The sequence below is a fragment of the Leiobunum rupestre genome, chromosome 1 (genome assembly GCF_980474605.1).
Source record: "Leiobunum rupestre chromosome 1, qqLeiRupe1.1.hap1, whole genome shotgun sequence".
Classification (NCBI taxonomy): Eukaryota; Metazoa; Arthropoda; class Arachnida; order Opiliones; family Sclerosomatidae; genus Leiobunum; species Leiobunum rupestre.
In genome coordinates this window covers 53318158-53332588 of record NC_143384.1, presented here as the reverse complement: position 1 = coordinate 53332588, position 14431 = coordinate 53318158, and the positions used below count along the sequence as shown (strand labels likewise).

The 14431-nt window shown below is 36.0% G+C and overlaps 1 protein-coding gene across 1 annotated transcript; it reads left to right on the top strand.

Annotated features, from left to right (window-relative positions):
- The first annotated feature begins 7220 nt into the window (after positions 1-7220).
- Positions 7221-13959, top strand: LOC149963244 (uncharacterized). The gene is made up of 4 exons (XM_090165475.1): positions 7221-7361; positions 8742-9028; positions 13647-13833; positions 13879-13959. Exons 1-4 carry the CDS (start codon positions 7221-7223, stop codon positions 13957-13959), a joined length of 696 nt encoding a protein of 231 aa, XP_090021601.1.
- The last annotated feature ends 472 nt before the right edge of the window (positions 13960-14431 follow it).

The following is a 14431-nucleotide window of genomic DNA, read 5'->3' as shown; positions in this document are numbered from 1 at the left end:
CTCTGAACGGCCTTGAAAAACGCCAGAGGGAAACGGGCGCGTAGACCTCTATAAACACGCGGATTTACAATGTTGGAAATTGCGGGGGTCCGTATACGCTGCCCCTAAAACCTTACTTATAATTAAATTTAAGGAACGTTTTTACAATTCTAGGTTATATGTAAATCACAGCTATTCAAAACTATAACTTTAATGAAAATCGGACTTAAATTAAGTAACTGTATGTAGATTTTAGGCGAAAATATAAAAACACGAAAATTGGGGTCCCGTAAATTACCCTGAAAACTATACTTAAATTTAATATTTACTTTTAAAACCGAAGTTGTAGGTCCGCTGAATCCTATCCTATCCAATATATTTTTTTAACGTTATCGGATTTAATATGTATGAAAATATCTACCACTTAAAGCGAAATCACCAAAAATAGTAAATTGGGCAAATGTCCAGCTTCTTGGGCTCCGATTTGAAAACTTTATGAAATACTATCAATGGCTATGTATGTACGTTCGAACGAGATATCATTGACTCTTCTAGTTGTAACCGTTGAAGAGATATGCGCGACACGGCGGCATCGGCGGAAACGGCTACACTGTACGTGAGACTAAACAAGTGGGTCACGTGACCCAAATAATAGTCTTACACGAGCTTACTGTATAGACGTAGTGACGATTCCCGCGTCCTCTCTCCAGCAATTTCGCGGTACAGCTCTACCCCAGCGCCCGTCTAGACGTAGTGACGATTCCCGTGTCCTCTCTTTCTCTCTACCGTGCCGTGTAATGCCTGCGGCGGCGGCGGCGGCGGCGGACGCCGGACAACGGAGCGAGACCAGGAGTCTTACTAAGAGCCTATACTGAATAGTGAATGCTAAACAACAGCGCATATCTCAAAATAAATAAAACCAACCTAACCACATTAATGAAAATGTATCACACATTTAAAGCCTATAAGAAGGCTCGTAAAATAAATTACGAAGTTACGAGTAAAGGTTGGTTCAAAATATGCGATTTTTGTCGGTCAACTCGTCGTAAAATTTCGGTTGTTCGCTTTGTCGCAAAGTGTGAATTAAAAAGTTTTCCGATTTTTGTGTTTGCAATTTGGCGAAGTTTTGTCGGCAGAGTAAGCGATTTTCGTCTAACGACTTCAGGAAGTTGGATGTTGTAATCTGACAGAATAAATCCAATAGTGAAAGAGCAATAAATACGTCACAGACAGGCGTGAACATAAGTTCAGTTATTAATCTGGCTCCAAGGAAAAGTGGAATTTGGTCTTTAAGGCTTATAGTTGGTACCGTGTATTGCCAAAGTTGTAGCTCAAATCGTCTGTTTGTTGTTCAACTTGTTCTGCATCCTGTTCGTAAAGAAGGCCGCAATGGAAGACAGGGTAGGTGTTGCTCCATTTTATGCATTTTGAATATTTAGATAGACATTTGTTTCTTATAGGATGAAAAGTTTCCTTGAACTCCAACCACAATCAGGAAATTAATTGAGACATACAGGGCTGATCCATTTTTATATAATTCGAAGAAAACAGACTTCAAAAACAATTCTTTAAAAAAGGCAACTCTTGTCAAATTATCAGAGGAAATAGGAAACGGTTGCACTAGTAAGTAATACGTAGAGTAGCGTCACTTCATTTGTGAGAGTATAGTGTAATGTTTGTAATATAATATTTTCTGTTAGTAAATATGTTGACATCCAAGTGGAACAACTTACGAACGTACCTGGTAAAATAAATAAAGGAAGTACGAGACAGCAAAAGAAGTAGAAGCGGGACCGATACAATATACTCGCCAAAATTGGATTACTTCAATTACTTTTTTAGTCACTTCAACTCAAACAAGAAGTAGCACATCTAGCTTTATTTTATTGAATGTCATTTGTTTATATTTCATTCATTAGTTCATGAAGTTTATTTATTGCCCACCTAAATTTGATTGAACTTTTCATGCTTTTAAAACCTACGTTCTGTAAAGCGTATATTTGTGATTCTTCCTTATGAAAACCTAAACGAATTGTTCAGATGCTGGCCACAAACCAATTGTTTTCATAAACACTCACTTTTATTTGTGATTATCATTAATAAATGAAAAATGCAGCAGCGTACATAGTAATTATTATCATTAGTAGTAGCTTTTATTTGAACTGACCCTGTGTAGTTGCCAATGGACAGCACCTTCATTTGTAAAAAAATTGTATATTATATACGTATGGTTTTTGCTATTGATGATGCATGATAACCTTGATGCTGAAGCGGTCTCAGTTTTTCGAGTTATTTTTGAGTTTGGTTAACCTCCAGGTGTCGGTAGGAAACTGCACCATACATACGTAAACAATTATGGAGAACAGTAGCGGCGAATATCAATTTCTCCACATTTTCAGACAGAACTTAAATTTTTTTTAAGAAAATTCTGAAAACTGTAACTAACAAGCCGAAGAAATTATCTGATACTCTCCTTGCTCGAGAGTGCCTAGGGTAATAAAATGTTAAGAAATGGTATATGAAAAATATATGGGAAAAAACAAACCCATAATTGTATACTCTTTTGCTTTAGCAATTTAATTCACTTTTAGCAAATGGCCTCATGGTATTTTCTGTCAAAGGGAAGGCTTCATCCGCAGGCCCGGACTGGCCCTGGCGGCGCTAACCGGTGATCGCCGGTCACATCGCGCCAACTCAAATTGGGGGCCAAAGAGGAAATATTTTGCATTAATGGAAAATGGGGCCCATACGATTGCATAGCCGGTGGGGCCAACTACTAGCCAGTCCAGCCCTGTTGATCCGCTACAGTGACATAGGGCACTGGTGAAATTCTTCCTGTGAGTGGAACTGCCTGTGGTAAATTTAATTGTTGACATGAAAGCATTTGGTCTAAGGTACTGTTAGACAACACTGAACTATCATGAGCTCTTCCATTCGCATTACGTACTTGCGCCGATTGTTTACCTTGCAAGTAGCACAACACTAAAACTACTTTGTAGTTATAGAAAAAGGATCCAGAGTTAGGTGGAGCCATAGAAATCTTATAACATGGGCCAATTACATTTTCGGAGGTTTCGACATTATCAGCCAATCACGATTCAAAGAGTGACTACGGCAACGACTCGTTGCCATCTAGTTTGAGTTACTGAAAATAATAATTCGATTTTAGATTACGTCACCTTAAGAACCCGCATTTGATTGGCCCACGTCAATAGAGTCATGGCCCCCTGCACGCGCTCAGGTGAGCGCGTGCAGGGGGCCTTGATCGAGTTTAATGTAGTTTTTAAACATGGTAGACTGTTTCTTTACTCGTAAAGAGTTTTCTCTTATATGCAAACGTTTTGGGTAACTATTGCATTGTTTGTTGTTATGGCTCCTCAATGTTTCATTTCCACGGTAATGTGTCGTTGTACAGGTAATAGTTTGGGTTTCCTTAAGCCTCGGGGCAATTTGAAATGTTAACCAACGGCGGGCTTTCAAATTGATGATTTGGTAAAAGTTACTTTAGGAAGTTCAGTGAGCCTAGTGGAACGACAACTCAGGACTATAATTACTGCAATATACGTTTTTTTAAAAACACTTCATTTAACTTTGTAAATATCGGTCTTCATTGAGAACTATCTTTTATGTTGTTTAGCAGTGGAATGTTGAATTTAAGCAGAGTGCGAGACATTTTTCTTGGCTAAATTTCTAAGAGAAGCATATTATTAAATAGAAGGTAAAGTTTTGAAAAACAAGACAATTATCAGTATGATTGTTGCTGTTTCATTCAATAACTGTCGTCAATTCGTCATAAGTGTCATTCTTTATTGGGATATAATTACTCTTTCATAAGGTTTTTGTTTATCTAAGTATCTACAAACATAATAATAAATATAATATTACTTGCTTTAAATGTGAAATAACCTTTAAATACAAAGGTTAATACTAAGGACCTTCAGTCACTGCTTCTCCCAAAACTGCCAACGACATTGCCTGCTAGTTTAAAAGTTGGGCCTATGTCAGGCCTAGGCTTAAATATTTTCAAAGCGAACCCAAATGAAATCTTATTTATCTTCCTTACAATGGCATTTAAATATTCCTTATAATAAGTAAATATGAAAACAAAACTAAAAGTTCAAAAAAATTTTATACTATTATTAAATAAAAATCCAAAAACGTTGAAGTGGTTCATGTGAAAAATTCCAGCAAAAACCTATGGGAATTCTGCGAGCTTGCATCGGATGGATCCTGTAAAATCGTCTGAGCTTCTACTATTTTAAACCATCATGTTATGGCGCTAGCGGCTGGACGTAATCAATGAATGGCCGCTGATTGGCTGAAGCTTAAGCAAAGACTATCAGGGTTGGCTGGATAAAACGACACTGGTTTAAACCTTGGTTTAAATCATGGTTTAAACCAAGTGATTTTTTTAAAAAACCAATGGTTTTTTAATAATTTGGTTTTTTAAATTACCTAAAAATTATTTCAAAATTTTTGTACATTTCCTTACCAAAATGATTGTTTACATTTCTAAAAAATGTACAAGATGACCACATTTCCCATATTTTCAATACTTTCCTATTCACCCCTTAGGTTTTCTCATGTAGTATATAATATAGCCGTGTACCCTTCTTCATCCTATATTTTACTTAATTTTATCTACAGTTTCTCGATAAGAATCCTTATTTTTGCTTATGGTTTTTCCTATATTTTCCTTTAATACACTTGAAAATTAGTTTTTTTTTCAATAACATTTTTGAGGCATTTTCCTTGTCACCCAGCATTTATACAAAATCAAAAATGAAACTATAACTAAAACTTCGTTCTGGTGAGACTTGTAAGAATCGAAACTAAAACTGAAACTTTGTTCTGGTCACGTGCGACTTGTAATAATACTCTTATTATTTTTTAATGGATTTGTAATATGAATGCACGGTGAAACAAAAGCAAAATATAGATTAAGAGTAAAATAAAGCAGTTTTTAATAAAAACCTGATTTAAACCCAAAAAACCTGGTTTGGACCAAATGAACCGGTCTTTTGGGTTTATATGAAAAAAAACGGGTTTTTTTCCAACACTGAAGACTATATAATCATTAGTCATTGCTACAAAATGACTTGGCGTCAGCTTCTCCCGTAGACTGGAGCATTCTAGGTATGAGTATAAGATTTCTATGGGTGGAGCAAATATCTCAACATGTTTGCCATCCAGAGTGTTAGTTTACTTATATTTAAACTACACTCTTTTAGTGGGTTCTAACTCTAACAATGAATTCCAACTTTAATAACATATCAAAACTATTTATTTGTAATATAAAAATAATTAAAGTACAGAGATCAAATTATCACGTCTTATTTTAATGCCATGTCATTCCAAAGTGTCGTCTGCTAACTTTGCCAGACTATAAAAATAATTAAATATCAACATGGGCTGATAATAAGCATCTACTAACACAGAGCACCAATGCAATGGTTGTACTGCCACCTATCATTAAATTTATTTGCAATTTGTAACCAGTCTTCCTTTGATTGTGGGAACTGAAGGTACCTAAAGAAAGAATATATGGAAATAGATATGCAATTTTCATACTTCTTATGTAAGGATTTATAAATTGCTGCAGGTCTCAATTATTTTGTAGATTGTGCTTGTCCCAATCCGGAATTGGAAGTGCAGTGAATTCATACTTCCACCTAAATGTAGATTAATAACCTGATATGTTTTTGGGGGTACAACATTTGTAACGCACCAGTAGATAGGAACCTCAGGGTAACAGCCAGGCGCTTTTCTAGAACGATGGCTTCTCGAAGAATCGTGTCCTCCTTTTTTTAAGAAAGGTGTAACTGCCTCTAAAATCTCCATGTAAACATACTGTGGCATTCGAAGTAAACGACGATAGCTTTCAGCGTCTTTCAGTTTTAACTTTTTTAAGAGATTATGGTATTCCCTAAGGCCCCACAATCTTTCCGTCTTAATATCCAGCTTTTTGTCCATATCAATCTTTGTTTGAATTTCTTTTTCTCTTTTATTGCACTGAGAAGCTCAAACAGTTCCACAGCTTTCTTCCTCTTTTGTTCACTGTTATTCATTTCATCAGTACTTTACTTTGCTATTTGAATATCACACATTACACTTCAATCCGTTGATTCTTTTGTTAGATAGCAGACGAATCATTTTAGTGCAATATATCGGGACCTTAAACAGTTTGGGTTTAATCCATAGAGCAATTAAGTTCAAATTCGGGTACTTCAATATTTTTTGGTTCAATTTGCACCATTAATTTTTTTTTAAATAAGTGGAATAGCATCCTCTCTTGGGGAAATATATATTATACTAATCTTTTTTTTTTCAAGTTGAGGTGTGAATAGGAAATCGGCCTAGTAAAGTTGTCACACTAAAATTTTACGACGAGTTGACCTACAAAAATCGCATAGTGTGAACCTACCTTAAGGTAAGTATATCGAAAAGGCATAAGAGCGCGATGTATACAACATGAAACTGTTTTCATAAATGACCCATTACACTTGAAAAGTAAATACCGATAGACCAAAAACTAACTATGTGGACCACCCAGGAGTTCTACCCTTTAACCTTCTTATCTCTGCTGAGTGCGCTTAAACAAGATTCGACCTTAATAATTTCATACGTAAATAAAAATCTGATCTTACAAAAAAGTGAAATTTATATACGCTTCCGAATTAACTGAATTTCTAATTTTCTATGAGGCGTAATAAGTGTCGGTGGTTCTCTGGTAGAACGCCCACCTGTCATGCAGGTCACTTGGGTTCGAATCCCGCCCGGCTCGAATTGGTAATAATAAGACGTATACCGTGAATATTTGGTGGACACCCGGCCTTTTGTATGTTAAGAAGTTTAACGTAATCCTAAGCGCTCGTTCATCCCAAACGTCAGATTCGTCACGTACAATCACAATTTGTAAAAGAAAATTATACTACACCCAATAACAAAAAGAGGGCTCTTTTGGAAATTTTTTTTCCCTAATTCCAAGAAACTGCGTACGCAGTGATTATACACTTTGCCCCGAAAATGGATACGCGTTCGCAGCCTGGACAGACAGACAGACCCACAGAGAGACACGGTCATTGTAAGACCCCTAACCAAACACATAGTTGGTTTTATCTCGAGCCCACGCATTATTATCACAAACTGAACATTTGTTTTAAATAGGCGTAACCTCTAGAATAGAACCAAATTGTAAGAAAGTTGCATTCGCCTTTTGGCAAGTTGGGATATTTATTTTCATGGCAGTAGTTGTCTCGTTTATGAAATCAGACGCATCACTGCACCGAACGGATCTGGTCGATTCTATTGAGGACATCGTGAAAAACCCAAACATGGTGCCGTTTTTCCACGAGGATTCTGGAATTCACAAAGCTCTGCAAGTAAGTCAATTAATGATTGAGATTTAAGTTGCAATTTAAATTCAAAAATGATATGAAACATATTACACCATTATTTATTGATAAAGAACGTTTTCTATGATAAAATATACAAAGCCCAAATCTCATAAGCTCAGAATTATCTGCGAACATGTGTGGTGTTTACTGACTAACATAATATAACCCATAACTTATTACAAGTATACTGCTCCCCCCCCCCCACCCGGTAGAAAGCCGATCACATGCTTGTACTGGCCAAATCTAACAATGTCTACTCCCCCTAATTACTTCCTATATTATTCATATTTTTATGAATAAGTGGTATATAGTTCAAAATAATGAATACATATTTATTCAAACTCCTTACGATCGAAGCGCACCATGTGCATTTCATCAAAAGTGAAGTCCATTTGATCGAATTTTTTAAGCGTGACCATTTCATTGACGAAAGCGACAACATCCGTAGTAGCCGTTTCTTGTCAATATTTTTTATTTTAATTAAATTTTTGAGAAAAGTTCAAAGGTTGTGGGTAAGGTAAAAATAAATTGAAAATGATTTATTTGTATCTCAATTAATGGTTTCGATGTCAGTAGGTGGGATTTGTATAAACAGCCACCATGACTTGAAAACCACGTTTTGATACTTGACGGACTCATAGTTGATGGAGCTGATCTTAGTCCGATTCCATATAGCATTGTAGAAATCAACCTGTTTAGTAGTTTCCGATCAAAGATACGTTTCTATCCCGTGACGTGTTCAACCAACGGTTTTTCCAACCAACGCATTGACCATCAGTTTCCACCCTTTTCGGTTGCATCCGACTCCATTTCCAGACTACGTTGATTCTAGCGAATGTCTTTTTCAACCTATAACGCCATTAGCGAGCGCACTTTCTATTCAATGCCAGTTCTAACGAACGCCAATTCCAGCTTACGACTGGTTCATCAATAAAAACATTATCCAGCTGATGTTATATCCATGAAAGGGGACTGATGATTTGGCAACACGAGAAATAAGAGAAAAAGTTTGTTCTGGGCGATATACATTAATTAGGTAATCTGTTTAATTTTACATAAAAATAAACGGCTTATAAGTAAATATCACTAAGCAGTTTATTTTAATATTTTATTGATAAATACACGCTGTCAAATTCACCGGTGGTGTGTCCCAAAATTCGTCCATTTTGCAACTTGTTTTCAGCCAGAGTGTTTCGTTTTTATTTTGAATGCTGATTTTTTAATGTTGAACAAGCAAGCAAAAAATGCAATAGACAAAAATGTTAAAAATTTACTGGTTAATTAAGGATTATATGATTTTTAAAAAAAATTCAGCAGGGAAGGTAACATATTTTGGTTACTGAATTTTATGGGTTTTTTTTGCAGTTCAGGTTCGACGAAGCGAGCAAAAAGCTTTTGAAAAGAGCCGAAGATTTGAAGGGAATTTTCAAACTTGTTGATATAATTGCACAAAGAATTGGACATACAGCTGAAGAATATGCCTTTCTTATGTTCGTACCGTTCTATTTCAACGGGGAACCCGAAGCGATTTTGGAATTTAATCCGGAAATCGATAAATTTTATTTGGGTAGAGAAAATATTGGAGATATTTACATTGCCATTCCAGTTGGTAAAAGAGTTTCGGATTTATGTATCGAAAAATTGAACATTAGGTAAATATATTAGTTGGAAGGCCTACAGATTTCATGAGCAAGGAAGCTTAAGCCCTATTTGACTACCTGATTCAACGCCCTGATCTTGCCCATGAATATAGAATTTGTGAGATCCCAGGAATTAGGATTGATCTAAGCTAGGACGTATGCACATTTAACATTTGGGCCAGCTAGTAAATAGCAGAAAAAGTCGCATTTCTGCTGGAGGAATGCTTTGGTGCGTGAGACACTATCAGTCGAAGGGACGGAATGACAACGTTTTTTCTGACTGGGATGAAATCTTTTTGAGCAGTTTACATTCTTAGATAAAACGTTAAATTAATGTTCATGTCCTTAAGATAAAACCGTACTAATTCTAATATTAGTAGGATTTTGTCGTGCCTGGCTTCAAAAAGGTTCGAACTAGCTAGGGGTTTCTCCTTCGTAGTAGATTTTATAGTAATGAAAAGGCTAACAATATGTACAGAGACACCATGAATTAGCTATTTCAAGAAATAATTTAAAACGTGATAAAACTTGATATATCTTAAAAACTTGGAGGTGATTGGTGCTCGGGTTTTTTTTTGTAAGTTCTACTACGGTAACGGTTCTACAAGATAGTGGTGAAATATTTTGCAACAACTTGCAACTTTTGGATAAAAAGCCTTTAGAAAAAGCCGTATTTTGGTCAAAATTGGCCCTTTGATTGCATTTTACAGAAGATCTGTTTAATCTAATTTTACCAAATTTTAAATTTATATATAACATAATTCTATACACGCTTTGCAAAAAGAAATTCTATGGAATTCCATGTAGGGAACGTTTGGCCCTCTGGGTAAATCCATGTCAAATCACCCGATGGCTCCCACGGCACCATTTTCGATTTCGTTTAAACTTTAACCACTTATATTATAGACCTTTTGAGCAGGAAAGCCAAATTTTTAGCTCTGAAATCGAAGTATTTTTGAAGGTGCGATTTTTTTTAAATAACCTTGCAAGTAGTCGAGTGTTTTGACAAGTACAATTCTGTAATTTTTGAGCATTGATATCTAAAGATCGGTTAATATCACGTAGATGTAATTTTTTATAACGATTTTTACTGGTGGTAAAGATAACTAAGTAATCATTACGAGGTTCGAAAATAGCGTCGTTAATTTTATAAAAATCGGCGAATGTGCCATAAAAAATCGCATTACAGGTAAACAGACCAACTTCGTCGGTCTTTAAGACATCGAAATACATTTTTTAAATTCATTAATCGGCCTATATAGGATGAAATTAAGCCGGGGACTACAAAAAAGGAACCAGAATTACTCGCGGACTATACTTTTGGAGTTATAGGGGCTCAAATTTAACGTTTTTCTCGAAATCGGGAAATCATGGTAGTGAATAGTCGCGTTTTTGGAAATGTCGGATACCGAAACACAAAATAATGTTGAAAGTACAGAATTCATTATATAATATATGAAATTTTCATCTTGTGTTTCCAAGTCGTTCAAGGTCAAACGTTAAGGGCAAAACGAACCCGATTTTTAAAACTTAAAACTGAGCACTCCACGTCAAATCAACCAGGCCCATACCACTCAAGTCACCGAATTTGATTAAATTTTTTGGGCAAGTGTAGTTATGGATAAAACTAACCCCCTGTACAGCAAAAGTGCCGAAATAAGTTTATTTGGAAGTTATATGATAAAATAACTGTTTGCGATTTTCCGAAAATCCGTTGCACCCAAAGAATTAATAGCTATAACTTCGGCAGTGGCGTAGCGAGGGTTTGTGTTGCCCTGGGAAAATCTCTAAAATGGCGCCCTTTTTGCTTTAAAAATACCTAAAATGTAATTTTGTTCCTTGATCAAAAAGTCGCCAATCAATTTCTGGCGCCCCTTAATGAGTGTCGCCCGGGATGGAAGCCCCCTCCCCCCCGGCCCTCCCCCGAACTTTGGTTCTTAAAGAGATAAAAACGTGATCAATGACTTATTTTAAAGGTAATGAATCCCTTTACACATTATATTATTTAATATTATAATAAATAATATTAATATTATTAAAATTTAAAACCTTTGAAAAAATTTCAATTTGATCTACAAAATAGCTTTAGACAAAAATATATTTTTTTGGCCTCTATCGACTTACTTCATCATAATACATTCTCTGTTAAATCATTTTCATGGAGGGAGTATTTTTTGACAAAGCTACAACCACATTACGGTACGCAGGAAGAGTACATTTTGGAGGTTTAAATGGCCATTTTACGAAATATTTCGTTAAAACTCGGAAACGATTCATCCTAAGGACTTGCGGCTGGTCCCATTCGATTCGGCACTAAATAATACGTTGACCCTGGCCAAAATCTTGATATAACCTTCCAATTGTTATTGAAATTTACAAAAAAAACACACATTTTGGATGTACTTTTTGTCCGAAACTTTTAGTCCTATAGCGACCCGCGGTTAAAACAAACTACTGAAACGATACCAAACTCGACCCAATTCCTAATTTTTTTATAAAAAAAAACAAGTAGTTCAGTGCAAATTCGGTATTAACTCAGAAACGGTTGGTAGCACTCGACTCAACGTGGAAACTACCATCCAGTACGACACCAAACACGGTCCAATTCGTTGGTCGCAAATTTTGGGGGAAACTGCCCTACTTGCCACCTTTGTCCCCTCTCAAGTTATGTTGTCTATACCGGACTTATCAGATCCTCAAATAGGCGCTTATAAATAAACCCCTCTCTGACTGTCTTGCCCCCTGTTGAAAAATGACGCCAGACCTATGAATAGAAAATTATCAGCTTTGGCAGTATGAAGGGAAACCATAGACCAGTTATATGTCCAGTCGCAGCAGCACAAACTCTATAATCAGCTTTAATGATCTGTTATTTAGATGACTATTAGACACCAAAAATGGAATTTTTAGGCCTTATTGCAAGTTGGTACCAATTTTGATGTTGAGCTACCCTCTTTTACCATTTTATCATATGTAACATAATTACTCATAAGTGTGCCAAAAGGAACGTCTTCTCAATGAGACCTTGTTCACAGGATATGACGTAATTGACGTCACTTTCCAATCAATGACGGCTTTTTCGTCAACAAAACCAGGTCTAGCGGGGAGGGAAGGAAGTTAAACCGGATTTGCGCGTAGCTCGTTCGTGATTTCTTTGGTGTCTGTGAACCAAGGTCTCATTGAAAATTTTAATACAGATATGTTATATAGAGGCATACTTCTGAGTAATTATGTTACATAGGCCCGTACTAACCGTGCAGTAACATTTCGAAATAAGTCGATAGAGGCCAAACATTAATTTTCCTAAATTTTGCTATTTTGGGGATCCGCGAATAACTTACCTCCAAGTTTCAAAAACCCAAATTTTTAAACATTTTATTTAAAAAAAAATAATATGGTGTGTTAAGGATTTCATTACCTATAAAATAAGTCATCGATCACATTTTTATCTCTCTTAGAACTGAAGTTATAGCTATTAATTCTTTGGGTGCAACGGATTTTCGGAAAATCGCAAAACAGTTATTATATCATATAACTTCCAAATAAACTTATTTCGGCACTTTTGCTGTACAAAGGTTAGTTTTACCCATAACTACACCTGCCCAAAAAAATTAATCAAATTCGGTGACTTGAGTGGTATGGGCCTGGTTGATTTGACATGGAGTGCTCAGTTTTAAGTTTTAAATATTGGGTTCGTTTTGCCTTAACGTTTGACCTTGAACGACTTGGAAACACAAGATGAAAATTTCATATATTATATAATGAATTCTGTACTTTCAGATGGTATCAACATTATTTTGTGTTTCAGTATCCGACATTTCCAAAAACGCGACCATTCACTACCATGATTTCCCGATTTCGAGAAAAACGTTAAATTTGAACCCTTATAACTCCAAAAGTATAGTTCCGCGAGTAATTATGGATCCTTTTTTGTATTCCCCGGCTTAATTTTATCCTATATAGGCCGATTAATGAATTTAAAAATGTATTTCGATGTCTTAAAGACCGACGAAGTTGGTCTGTTTACCTGTATTGCAATTTTTTATGGCACATTCGCCGATTTTTATAAAATTAACGACCCTATTTTTGAACCTCGTAATGATTGCTTAGTTATCTTTACCCCCAGTAAAATCGTTATATAAAATTACACCTACGTTATATTAACCGATCTTTAGATATCAATGCTCAAAAATGACAAAATTGTACTTGTCAAAACACTCTACTACTTGCAAGGTTATTTAAAAAAATCGTAGCTTCAAAAATACTTCGATTTCAGAGCTACAAATTTGGCTTTCCTGCTCAAAAGGTCTATAAAATAAGTGGTTAAAGTTTAAACGAAATCGAAACTGGTGCCGTGGGAACTTTTCTTGAAATCGGGTGATTTGACATGGATTTACCCCTCTGGTGGCAGGTAGCGAAATATAATTTATATTTTCGGATAAAACTTGAAACAACAATTTATTATATTGAGTTGACTTTTAATTTTGTCACTAAAAAGTCGATTTCGAAACACTGTGCAACCAAATCTATATATTTTTCCGCAAATTCTTTTGTAGATTTGTTAAAACCGTCAAGTTTTGGTTAATATATTTTGCTCTAACTTTACATCAAAATTAAAATATCTTTAAAGGTTTCAAGTGTTCCACGCCTGTGTGCCTTTTGACTACGTTTGGAGGTCTGTTAAATTTAAGTATTGGAAAGAGTGGTACTTCTGGCGCGCCAGCGAGGAAGCTGACGACATGATGACCATGACAGAAATGTATTTCATCTTAATTCTGTGGCTCTCAGGCAACTTCGTGTCGTTACTCATTCTTCTGGTAGAATTCCTTTGGAACTCATAATCATTATCTAAACGTCCACAGCTTTATCAAGCAGATATGTTATTATCAGATATCACGTCAAAACTATTACACGATGGAGGCAGATATTACCTCAAAATATAATCATACCGGTTTAATTCCCAAACGTTTTTTCGGGGTTTTTTTTTTCAATTTAATCGAAACTCATCGACTGGGATCCCGTTGGGGCTTCAAGGCCCCCACTGAGTGGCGTAACGACAATTTATGTCTCGTGGGGAAATACTTTAATGTTTCGTTTTAAATTTCGAATTTGCCGCGCCGAGAGCGCATGACTACTCCCCACGAGAACTTTCAAACATCTCTCTCTGTAACTTCGAAAAGTTTATCTTTGTAACGTTTTAAAATTTATCTCCACAACGTGCGTATTTTTCATACCCCCACGAGACAGCGTAAGCTTTACCCGAGGCCTTCGCCCACCGTGCCTCTCTCCGTGCCTCTCTCCGTGCCTCTGGGTGGGGGTAGAAAAATACGATCGTTGTGGAGATATTTTGAAGTTTCGTGGGGAGATATTTTGAAGTTTCGTGTAGAGATGTTTGAAAGTACACGTGTACGCTCG